General features: G+C 39.9%; 1 protein-coding gene across 4 annotated transcripts in view; it reads right to left on the reverse strand.

The window, feature by feature from the left end:
• The window catches only part of LOC126335244 (adenylate cyclase type 8), a 1,717,934-nt gene that overhangs the window by 12,000 nt on the left and 1,692,751 nt on the right, over positions 1–13,183 (reverse strand). For all 4 annotated transcript variants that reach the window (XM_049998287.1, XM_049998288.1, XM_049998286.1 and 1 more), the window contains 3 exons: positions 4,491–4,597; positions 3,917–4,031; positions 165–310 (listed from right to left, as the gene is read on the reverse strand). In XM_049998287.1, coding sequence (XP_049854244.1) covers positions 165–310; positions 3,917–4,031; positions 4,491–4,597 — 368 coding nt within the window. The remainder of the gene's footprint in view (positions 1–164; positions 311–3,916; positions 4,032–4,490; positions 4,598–13,183) is intronic.

Consider the following 13,183-nt stretch of genomic DNA (forward strand, 5'->3'; position numbering starts at 1 on the left):
TAATTGCAGGGAGAGAAAGAGAATCAAATGGAACTGTATTTGAATATTTCTTTCTTTTCTTTCTGCCACAAAACACAATACATTATAATCATACTCTTTCAGTTATAATTACATCAGAAATTTCCTGAAGCATACATTAATTTAAAAATTGATGTGGCTCTTACCATTGCAGTTTCTTTGGGTGCTTGTATCTGTCCCATTGTTCCTGTAGAGTCCATCCTAGAAGCTTCGTTTACAGTATTTCCCCAGATATCAAAAACAGGTTTTCGAGCACCAATAACACCTCCTACAAGAGGACCACAACTGATGCCTGCAAAACATTCAAAATAAACATAATGTATCAGATTGTTGTTATGGTAGTTAATTATTTTCTGTCCAAACAGTTTCAATGATTATCGATCAACATTAGTTCCTTGCATTGAAGAAAATAATCAAAATCCAGGAATCTTTGAGTAGACTGTTGGAAGAAAACACACACACACACACACACACACACACAAATATTTTGATCTTATATACTGAGTGATCCATTTTGAGTTCAAGCTTGTACTAAAAGCATCTCCCTGTTTGCAATGAGACTTGAAAAGGATGAATCATCCTAAATAATTATTGCAAACCCCGACTAGTGTAGATCCATGACTAGTAAAGATCTGTTATCACAAGAAGTAGAGGAATAATAAACTAATGAAATTAATGATTTACCAAAACCTACTTTACAATGAAAAGTGGTGAGAAATGTGTGAAAACCAGTGGAAAGACATGGCTTAATAAGTTTCTAATGAAGTGAGTGTGTAATTTCAGTATAGTACATACTGATCAGCCAGAACATTATGACCACTGACCTACTATTGATATAAAGCTGCCCAGGTGATAGCAGCACCACCTGATGAGGAATGACTGTTAGTCAGACACACACACGGTGCATGTAGTATCAGTGAGCGGGCTGTCCATGTGTAGAATGGGAAGGCGTGCAATCTATCTGCTTTTGACCATGGGCAGACTGTGGTGACTCAGAGACTTGGCATGAGCACTTTGGAGTCTGCATTACTTGCGGGTATTGGAGGAGAGCTGTGGTGAGTGTCTCCAACATGTGGCATAATGAAGGGGAAACCATGTCCAGACATTGTGGGATTGGGTGGCCATCTTTTATTACAGATGTCAGACATAATAGGCTGGGCAGACTGGTAAAACATGCTGCTGAACTAACATCAGACTTCAGTGCTGGGCAGAGTACAAGTGTGTCTGAACACACGCTGCACCATATACTCCTGACGATAAGCCTCCAGAGCTGACGACCCATGCTTGTGCCAATGTTAACACCATGACATCGGCAACTACAACTGAAATGGGCATGTGATGATCAGTTCTGGATACTGGCATGGCAGAGCATTGTATGGTCTGATGAATCCTGGTACCTTCTTCATCATGTTGATGTTGTTGTTGTTGTGGTCGTCAGTCCTGAGACTGGTTTGATGCAGCTCTCCATGCTACCCTATCCTGTGCAAGTTTCTTCATCTCCCAGTACCTACAGCAATCTACATCCTTCTGAATCTGCTTAGTATATTCATCTCTTGGTCTCCCTCTATAATTTTTACCCTCCACGCTGCTCTCCAATGCTAAATTTGTGATCCCTTGATGCCTCAGAACATGTCCTACCAACCGATCCCTTCTTCTCGTCAAGTTGTGCCACAAACTTCACTTCTCCCCAATCCTATTCAATACCTCCTCATTAGCTGTGTGATCTACCCATCTAATCTTCAGCATTCTTCTGTGGCACCACATTTTGAAAGCTTCTATTCTCTTCTTGTCCAAACTATTTATTGTCCATGTTTCACTTCCATACATGGCTACACTTCATACAAATACTTTCAGAAATGACTTCCTGACACTTAAATCTATACTCAATGTTAACAAATTTCTCTTCGTCAGAAACAATTTCCTTTCCATTGCCAGTCTACATTTTATATCCTCTCTACTTCGACCATCATTAGTTATTTTGCTCCCCAAATAGCAAAACTCCTTTACTACGATGTCGATGGGAGGGTGCTAATCCATAGTCTTCCAGGGGAACAGCTCCTTGACATCTGTGGAGCAGAGACAAGCTGGTGGTGGCTCTATTATACTCTGGGTAACATTCACATGGGTATTCATGTGTCCAGTGGAGCTTGTTCAAGGCACCATGATGGCCAAGGAATATCTTACACTGGTTGCAGACCAAATACACCCCTTCACCGATGATCACATTTCCCAATGGGAGTGGTATTTTTTAACAAGATAATGCACCATGTCACATGGCCAGGAGTGTGATGGAATGGTTTGAGGAACACAGTGGCAAGTTCCAGTTGATGTGTTGGTCAACAAACTTGCCAGATCTGAGCCCGATCAAGCACATCTGAGATGTGATTGATCCCCCCCCCCCCCCCCCCCCCCCCGCTCCCCGCTCCCCAGACTTTATGGACATTAGGTGAATTGTGTGTGCAGATGTGGTGCCAACTCTCTCTGGCAACCTACCAAGGCCTCACTGCTTCAGCACCATGATGCATCATCGCTATTATCCATGCCAAAGGTGGACATACTGGCTATCAGATGGGTGGTCATACTGGCTATTAGATAGGTGGTCATAATGTTCTGGCCGATCAGTGTATTTGTTCCTGTTACTAGCCTGGGTATGCTATTGATAGTGTAAGAGTTGGTGATTATTATATTCATCTGTTACGTTTCATTATAAATAGCACAGGAACTATTAATGTGAGAGTTACTGCTTATGCCAAGAACTGATGAAAACTTTTTGGTGCAGTTTTATTGCAGTTGTTCACTCTATCTGGTTTCTGTAACTTTAATAAAAACAATTTAATTTCTGTTTGCAGCATTTTAAATTTCAATGTAGCTTATTTAGAGTTTATTATCTTCTCATGCGACTTCAGTGTTGCTTACTTAGTTTCAGTTTCCTAATTGCTGAAAAGTGGCTACATAATTTATCATGGTCTAAAAGCTGTGCACTATACCAATTGGCTCCATACAGTAGCTCCCAGTCCATTGTTCTTGAGAATAGGTAGAGTGCAACACAAAGCAAAACAAATATCACTGACTTCACCTGCTTGCTCTCTTATTGACACCCACAGGAAATAAGCATCTGAGAAGTGAATAACAGTGTCATGCATGCTGTAGCGTCATTTCGCATAACTAGGATTTTGCAAAGCACTGTACTGGCCACTGGGTTGTATGTGCCCCATGCCCCCCCTCTCCCCCCCCCCCCCCCCCCCCCCTACACTTCCAATCGTTCAAGTCACTTGCCTTCACTGTTATTGAACACATCTGTGATGCCATAAATCAATATATGTGTATTTTGGACACAGCTCTGATCAACCTCTGAGAGTTGTGAGTGGTAATTTAACTGCTATAATGGCTCTCCAATACTGTTAGTGCCCTGTGGAGTCCATACTACAATGTGTCAATATTATCATAGGGGTGGGCAGAGGTGGAGGGGGAATGGTGTGGCAAGAGAGTGCTACAGCTTTATAGATGGATGAAAACAGATAAATTATAGCTGAGGGAATTGTAAAATGTGAGGACATAGGCTATGATGAGAGGGAAAAGTCCAAGAATTAACCAATGACTGGCAGCAATGATTCAGTTGCAACCATTACAACTTCCTTTTTTGTGAAGATAATGTTCTCATACATTTCTTTCACTGACTGTACAATCTGTATTGACCCTGTTAGTGATCTTTGCACACAAGCTTATTCTACAAAAATATTCCTTACTTGAATTCTATTCTGTTCAGATGGAGCAATATCAATTACAATATAGAAGTCTATACACATTATAAATTAACAATCAAAATTAAAGAACCAAGTTAAGTGAATGACAAATATCTTGACAACATTTACACAAAGTGCCCAATGGCAATACATACCAACTCTGAGATGAAAGTTATTGAAGGAATGTTTGTTGACATCATCAAGACGTTGCTTCATTGCTAGAGCAAAATCTACAAGGGCACACAGATGTTCCAGTTCATCTTCATCTGGCTGCACACAAAAAAGTTAATAAACATATGTTCTTTCATATTTAAGACAGAATATACTGGAACTGTTTTATTTCATCATGTTATTCATTGCAATATTAATTTGTACATTTATAAAACTATGTGTCTTTGAAAGTATGTGCATTTACAACATTGAAAATAACTTTTCATAGCATTATCAAGCATTAACATCTCTTGAAATATTTTGTAACTCACTTATACATAACATAAAGGACACAGATTTTGGAATTAAAAAAACTTACTATTAGTCTGTCTAAACTATACTGATGGAGAATCATACAAATACTGAAACAAAATGCTGTCTATTCATAAATAAGGCAAATATAAACAAAGTCTGTGTTATTGTTCTTGGTGTTCTAACTTTTTCGAAATATATGTGATACTAGCAAGCAACCTGAAATGCACAAATGATACAGTCTAAAAGTAAAACTGATTGTAATACCTTGTGAGTGGGGTTTAGACCAGAAGCAGCCATATAAGTAGATGCAACTGTTTTGACTTTCTCAATGCTCTTGAATCGCGGTTCATCTAAGAGCTCATCAAAGTCAGCTGTAAAAAACACAGACAGATGAAACAGCAATAAATTATGACATGATACTACTGCTAATACATGGCTGAGGAATACACACCTAGTCACTTGTTATGAGAAGCAATGGGTGGTTGGTAAACTGAATAGAAGAATTGTACCAAACTTTCAAACAGATTATCTCTTTGGGTGAAGTAATGAAAATCAGTATCTATGTGATGTTGAAGTGTAGTGATGCCAGAAGTTAAAGGGTCTCAAGGAAAAATGTGATACCAATTCGGCATTCAACAGCCCTCCCCTTGTTAGACTTAAATTTGCAGAAGGGCTTCCTAACTCTTCACCTCTCACTTTCTACTGTAGCCCCTTCCCTGTTCCCTTCCAGCACTACACCGCCTTCTATTCCACCAACACACCCACAGTCTTTTTACCTCTTTCCATTTCTGCTATCGTCTCCCTACATTCAACAACCTCCCAACCGCACTTAGCTGCCCTACCCTCTCTCCATCTTGCCCCTGTATTCTCCCAGAAGCAGCACTTTACTATCTCCAACTCCTACCATGCTACCCTGCCCCTCCCAGTCTCCTCCTTACCCCCACCTGTCATGTGCTGCTGCTCACAGTCTTGCCTCAGCAGCCAGAGACTATGGTTGTGTGTGTGTGTGTGTGTGTGTGTGTGTGTGTGTGTGTGTGTGTGTGTGTGTGTGTGTGTGTGTGTGTGAGCACATGTTATCGTGTTGGTCAAAATCTTACTTTCTGATAGTATTTTTGTTGTCCCTATCTGTGATTCGGCATTTCCACTCTATGACGAGTATCAGCTATCCTTTTCATACTATTGTCACTATTCCATCCTGGATTTTCCATTGTTCAAAGTGGTGCAAAGACTGGCAAGTTGCTTTAAATGTTCAGAAATGTAAAATTGTGCATTTCACAAAATGAAAAAATGTAGTATTCTATGACTATAAATAATATCAATGAGCAACTGCTGGAATCGACCATCTCACACAAATACCTGGGTGTAGCACTTCGTAGGGATATGGAATGGAATGATTGCTTAGGCTCAGTTGTGACTAAAGCAGGTGGTAGACTTCAGCGTACTGGTAGAATACTGGTGAAGTGTGATCAGTCCACAAAGGAGATTGCTTACAAATCACTTGTATGACTGGTTCTAGAATGTTGCTCAAGTGTGTGGAATCCATACTAAATAGGACCAACAGGGAATACTGAATGAATACAGAGAAGGGCAGCGCAGATGGTCACAGGTTTGTATGATCTGTGGGAGTGTGTCACAGAGATACTGAAGCAACTGAACTGGAAGATTCTTGAAGGGAGGAGTATGCTATGCTGAGAAAGTCTATTAACAAAGTCTCATAACTGGTTTTAAATGATGGGTGCAGAAATTTACTACAATCTCTCATGTATTGATCACAAAGGGATTGTGAGGATAAGATTAGAATAATTACTGCATGCACAGAGGCATTCAAACAATTATTCTTCCATGCTCCATAGGTGAATAGAATGGGAAAAAATCCTAACAGCTGGTACAGTGGGACGTATCCTCTGCCATGGACCTCACAGTAGTTTACAGAGTGTATATGTAGATGAAATGAAAAGTAGCAGAAAGGAGAACAGTGAGAAACTTAAAATCAAAAGTGGTGATTATGAAACATTCTGCTATCTTGGACGTCAGGAAGGAGGACATTAAAAGCTGGCTAACACAGGCAAAGACAGCATCAAAGAAGCATCAAATGTAGGCCTTAATCTGAGGAATAAATTTCTGAGAATACATGCTTGGAGCACAGCACTGTAGATTAGTGAATTATGGACTGTGAGAAAACCAGAAAAGAAGAGAATCAAATGATTTGACATGTGGTGCTACAGAAGAATGCTGAAAGTTAGGTGGATTGATGAGGGATATGGGAAAATTCCAGGTGGATTACATCATGATCAGACAGATATTCCGAAATTAGATATTGAATTGTAAGATGTACCCAAGTGCATATTACACTCAGATCACAATTTAGTAATGATAAAGAGTAGACTGAGGTTCATGAGAATTGTCCAGAAGAATCACTGTTGAAGGAACTGGGATCAGAAATGCCGAGAATTGATGAGATGCATTAGAAATTCACAAAGGATCTTTAAAATTAGCAGTCACAAATGCTGGTAAGACAAACATAGGTATTAGGGTAGTGACTGTGAAGAAATCTGTGTAGCAGAAGAAACAGTGCAATTAATGGCCAAAAGAATGAAGTACAAAAATGCTCACTGAAAGACTGGAATACAGCAATATAAACCACTTAGGAATAAAATAAATAAAAAAGTGTTGGGGGCAGCTAGATTGAAACGGCTGAGGGAAAGATTTGGAACAAAATGGGTAACATATTTAAGTGATTTACATTGCAAGATCACAATTTAGTGGAAGTGCAAGAGAAGCCATTGGAAATGTGTAATACTGGTATATTTATAACCAGTGTAACCACCAGACTGCTGAACGAAGCATGCGAACTTGTGTGTATTCTGTTGTACAGGTGCCGGATGTCAGTTTGTGGGAGTTCCATGCCTGTTGGACGTGGTTGACATTTGGGATGTTGTCTGATGATGTCCCATATGTGCTTGATTGGAGACAGATCTAGTGATCGAGCAGGTCAAGGCAACATACCAACATACTGTAGAGCATGTTGGGTTATAACAGCAGTATATGGATGCATTATCCTTTTGAAAACTACCCATAGAATGCTGTTCATGAATGGCAGCACAACAGGTCTAATCAATAGATTCTAACAAAGAGATAGAGGGGCTGGCCAGTACTTACCTCAGCTCAGTACAGCCGATAGATACACAAAAAACAACCAAAAATTTACATTCCTAGCTTTCGGAATAAATGTTCCTTCATCAGGGAGGAGAGAGGGGAATGAAAGGGAAGAAGGGAAAGTGGATTTAGTTACTCACAACCCAGGTTATGAAGCAACAGGGAAAGGAAAACAGGGAGGGTACTAAGGATGGAGGCATGGTTGTCAGAGGGAAGCCAAAGATATTCTACTGTAAGTACTGTGCCAGCCTCAAACCAAAGAGGATGCATACAGAAGTAAAGAGGTTTTTTGTGTATCTATCGGCTGAACTGAGCTGAGGTAAGTACTGGCAAGCCCCTCTATCTCTTTGTTAATATTTCTTTCACATCTTTATATGAGATTTTCCATTAATCATTCTAATCAATAGATTGATGTACAATTTTGCAGGTAGGTTGCATGGGATAACCACAAGGTTGCTCCTGCTGTCATACAAAATTGCATCTCAGAGCATAACTCCAAGAGGTCTCACAGAGTGGTTGGATGCAGGTTCTCAACTGGCCTCCTTCTAACCAACACACAGCCATCACTGGCTGTGAGGCAAAACCAGCTTACATCAGAAAACACAACAGACTTCCACCAGGCCCTCCAATAAGCTCTCCATTGATACCACAGAAGTTGGAAATAGCAGTGGTTTGAGGTCAGGAATGCAAGCTACAGAGCGTCTGTCTTGGAGCTGTCCTTGAAGTAATCAATTTGTAACAGTTCATTGTGTCACTCTGATGCCAATTGTTGCTCAAACTGCTGCTGCTGATGCAGTACGATGTGCAAGATCCATACGCCAATCACTATGGTCTTCCCTCTTGGTAGTACCACGTGGCAGTCAACAGCTGGTCTCCTGCGATTGCACACTATCGTGACCACCACTGCCAGCAATCATGTACAGTGGCTATGTTCCTGTCCAGTCTTTCTGCAGTATCACAGAAGCAACATCCAGCTTCTCGTAGCCATATTGCACGATCTCATTCGAACCCAGTGAACTGTTGATAATTGCATCTTTGTCCCCTTAAAGGCAGCCTTGACTAACTTGAGACAGGCAATGTACATTCAGACTTTTGGTAAAATATCATCCACACAATTCCGAAGATAGCAACAGCAGATAACTGCAAGAACTGTCATACAATCAGCATAACAGCTCCTGCATCTAAACTGCTGACAGGGATAATATCCAGAAGAACGAATAACAAAATTGAGGATCTGCTATATGAAGGTCAATTTGGCTTTGAGGAAGGTAAAGTGAATAGCAAGATAGTTGTGACATTGTACCTGATAATGGAAGAAAGACTTAAAACTAGTCAAGACATGCTCATAGGATTTTTCAACCTAGAAAAAGCATTTGACGATGTAAAATGATGGAAGATTTTCAAAATTTTGAGAAAAATAGGTGTAAGCTGTGGGGAAAGATGGGTAATATGCAATATGTATAAGAATTAAGAGGGAACATTAAGCCTGGAACACAAGGAATGAGGTGCTCAGATTAAAGAGGGTGTAAAACAGGGATACAGTATTCCATCCCTACTGTTCAATGTATACAGTGAAGTGGCAATGACTGATATAAAATAAAGATTTAAGTGCGGGATTACAAAGAAATCAATGATAAAATTCACTGATGACATTGCTACCCTTAGTGAAAGTGAATAAGAATTACAGGATCTGTTGACTGGAATGAACAGACTAGTGAGTAAAGAATATGGATTGCAAGTAAACTGGAAAAAGAGAATGGAATGAGAAGTAGCAGAAATGGGAATAGCGAGAAATTCAACATAAAAATTGGTGATCATGAAATAAATGAAGTTAAGAAATTCTGTTACCTTGGAAGCAAAATAACCCATGATGAACAAAGCAAGAAGGACATTAACAGCAGATTGGCACAGGCAAAGAGGTAATTCCTGGCTAAGAGTAGTTTCCTGATAACAAACATAGGCCTTAATTTGAGGAAAAAATTCCTGCAAATGTATGTTCGGAGAAAAGTATTGTATGGTAGTAAATCAGGGACAATGGGGAAACCAGAACATGAGACAATCGAATCATTTGAGATGTGAAAGAAGAATGTAGAAAACTGGGTAGGCTGATACGATAAGGAATGAGGAGCTTGTCTGTAGAATCAGCAAAAAAAATGAACTTATGGAAAACACTGACAAGAAGAAGGGGCATGATGATAGGACATGGGTTAAGACTCAAGGAACAACTTTGAAGGTACTAGAGGGAGCTTTAGAGGGTAAAAGTTATAGGAGAAGACAGAGATTGAAATACATCCAACAAATAATTGAGGGTGTAAGGAGCAAGTGCTACTCCGAAATGAAAAGGTTAGTGCATGGGAAGAATCTATGGCAGACCATCAAACCAGTCAGAAGACTGATGACTATATATATTTTAAAGGAGTTTTTTGTAGACAAGATCATGTTCAAAGCTATTTTTCATTGATTGGTTTCGACAGATAGGAATGTCATCTTCATCTTCAGATTTTTAAAACCTTTTTTGATTGTATGCCATGTTAACATCTTGGTGGATAGTATATTGTCCATCTCACACATTTGTCAAAAATAAAATTACAAAAAGGTCTCTCACAAGTAAAAATACACACTTTGTGGAACTTGGCACTTCTATATCTGAAGCACAGCTTTAATGCTTGACAGTTGTAAAATTATCAATATGCAGTAAAAGCGTATATTTACGACAATGTAAATTTAAACATTGCTGCTTGACAGTTGTTAAAATCCTCAGTATATAGGAAAAATGTACATTTATGCCAATGAAACACTGGCATAAAAGTACCAGTACACTTTAATATATACTGTATTGCGGATTTTAACAACTGAAAAGCATCAAAGGAGTTCTGTATATGTGGACATGCCAAGTTCCAAAGGTGCATATTTTTACTAGTGGCAATCCTGTTTCTAAATTTGTTTTTGACAAACCTGCACAGAATGTGTGATTTGTGATGGCATGCACCTCTAATGAGAAACAACACAACAGATTCTCTGGAAAGTGTGTATACCTTTCGAAGGTTGGCTTGAAATATCAGCAAACAAGTGAGTAACAATGTGAATATCTTGTATCTATCCTTGTCTTCAGAGCTGATTTTGTGCTCAACTAGAATTTTTCATCAATGTATTTACTCTTCTGATACCTTCTGATATAAATGAAGGCAAGTTCTATTCACAGTAACATTTACTGTATTAAAAAGTATGAAAGCAATATGAGAGTTATTTTTAAGCATACTTGCAGGTAGTTTTCTGCACACTTTACACGGAAGCAGACTCCTTGAATTCAGTTCCTAGTTACATCCAATTTTACTAATTATATGCTGTGAAATTCTTATGCCAATGAAGAATCAACATTGTAGATAATATTGTTTAACAAATTATCTCAAAAATGTCTAACATATTCAATAAAATCCTACTTTTTACATATTTAAGGTCGTTGTGGAGTTGCCTCTTCCTGGCATTAGAAATTTTTGTGCCTTGACTTATTTGATTACATATGGTTCTAAGTGGAAAGGCCTGCATCTTGTGGTCGTGCGGTAGCATTCTCGCTTCCCACGCCCGGGTTCCCGGGTTCGATTCCCGGCGGGGATTTTCTCTGCCTCGTGATGGCTGGGTGTTGTGTGATGTCCTTAGGTTAGTTAGGTTTAAGTAGTTCTAAGTTCTAGGGGATTGATGACCATAGATGTTAAGTCCCATAGTGCTCAGAACCATTTGAACCATTTTTTTAAGTGGAAAGGTTTCACTGAGCATTTCAAGAAAACTGCTTTAAAATATATCCAGCTGTCAAAAAGCCATTGGAACTCTTTTTGAATAAAATCATTATGGGTATGAGGCTGCTTCATTATGAGGCACTAAAACAACTAACATGCTGATGTTTTGAGTGACTTTGCAGAGATCCTCTTAATGGTGACTTGTCATAAAGTCAGTCAAAATACTCAATTTTAGTTGTTTTAGTGTTTTATAATGGAGTGGTTGAAATGTGCAAGAGCTTTTATCAATGCCTGCTCCTCCTAACATCTTTGACCTGTTGCTTGGCAACTGTGGCTCAGGCATCCCATTAGAGGGCAGCAACGTAGTGCTTTGCGAGGATGAAAGCTCGTGCATGAGCTATAGCAAAAAGGAAGTTGGCTGAGTGTCCACTGCAGTACTGCAACTAATGGATGACATTTTGCAAATGGCTCTGTGTAGTGGCCAAGGGACTGATGACTTCTAGTGAGTCCACTATGAGTATCGATGCAGGTGTGTTGACCTTTAATGGAACAGGCATTCTGTTGAAACTGGCCATTATCTTCTTGCCTGGGCAGTGGCTTGTTGTGGTCTGAGTTGCTGAACTCACTGCCTTACCTGGTGGACAGGGGCCATTGTGGAAGTTTTAATTTCATGCAGGAACAATGTGGAATCTAGATGGTGAGCATCTGTTTTATAGCCATTGTGTGACAGGTAGTAGAACTGTGGGAAATCCCTGTCATCAAGGCACACTGCACTGTAATATTGCACTGTCCCAACTTGTTTGGGTGCATTGATTATGCTCTGTGCTTTTAATAATCAAGCAGAAGGCTGCCTTGAAAGTATACATGCACTAGGCTGGTGAGTGGATACTGACCACATGTAATTTTATTTGTGTTTACATTGTATATAACACTGGATGTGGCTGGTGGCACTGACAGAAGTACTGCTCATGTTTATTATTACTTGGCTTCAGACATGCTCCATGCAGCTCTGGCATTGGACCTCCTTTCCCCCTTAAGGTTGTTGGGAGTTCTCTGCAGAAATACTGAGTCATGCTGCTCTCTATAGCCGCCCATAATTGCGAAAGTGTTGCTGGTCCATGATTTTGTGCACAAATTGACCTCTTGATTATGTCCAATAAATATTCTATGAGAGTCATGTCAGGCAATCTGAATGGCCAAAGCATTCTTTTGAATTATCCAGAATATTCTTCGAACCAATCATGAACACTTGTGACCCGTGATATGGTGCACTGTCATCCATAAGAATCATATCATTGTTTGGGAACATGAAGTCCATGAATTGATGCAAATGGTTTCCATGTAGCTGAACATAACCATTTCCAGTCACTGATCAGTTCTTCAACCAGAGGACCCAGTCCATTCCAGGTAGCCACAGCCCATGCCATTATGGAGTCACCACCTGCTTACACAGTGCCTTGTTGACAACTTGGGTCCATGGCTTCATTGGGTCTGCATCACACTTGAACACTACCATATCTTACCAACTTAAATTGGGATTCATCTTACCAGGACATGGTTTTCCAGTCACCTATGGTCCAACCGATATGATCACAAGCCCAGAAGAGGTACTGTAGTCAACGTCATGTTGTTAGGAATAGCACTTGCATCGGTCATCTGCTGCCATGGCCCATTAATACCAAACTTAGTTGCTCTGTCCTAACAGATACTTTTGTCATATGCCCCACATTGATTTCTGCAATTATTTCATGCAGTGTTGCTTGACTGTTAGCACTGAAAAATCTATGTTAATGCTTCTGCTCTGTTATCAAGTGAAGGCTGTTGGCCACTGCACTGTCTGTGGTAGGGATAATTCCTGAAATTTCGTATTCTCATCGTACTCTTGACATTGCAGAGCTAAGAATATTGAATTCCCTAATGTTTTCCAAAATGGGATGCCCCATGCCTCCACCTCCAACTACCATACCCTGTTCAAAGTCTCTTAATTCCCATTGTGTGGCCATAATCACGTCAGAAACCATTTTGCATGAATCACCTGGGAACAAATGACAGCTTCGCCAATGTGCT

This window comes from Schistocerca gregaria, chromosome 2 (genome assembly GCF_023897955.1).
Source record: "Schistocerca gregaria isolate iqSchGreg1 chromosome 2, iqSchGreg1.2, whole genome shotgun sequence".
NCBI classification, from domain to species: domain Eukaryota; kingdom Metazoa; phylum Arthropoda; class Insecta; order Orthoptera; family Acrididae; genus Schistocerca; species Schistocerca gregaria.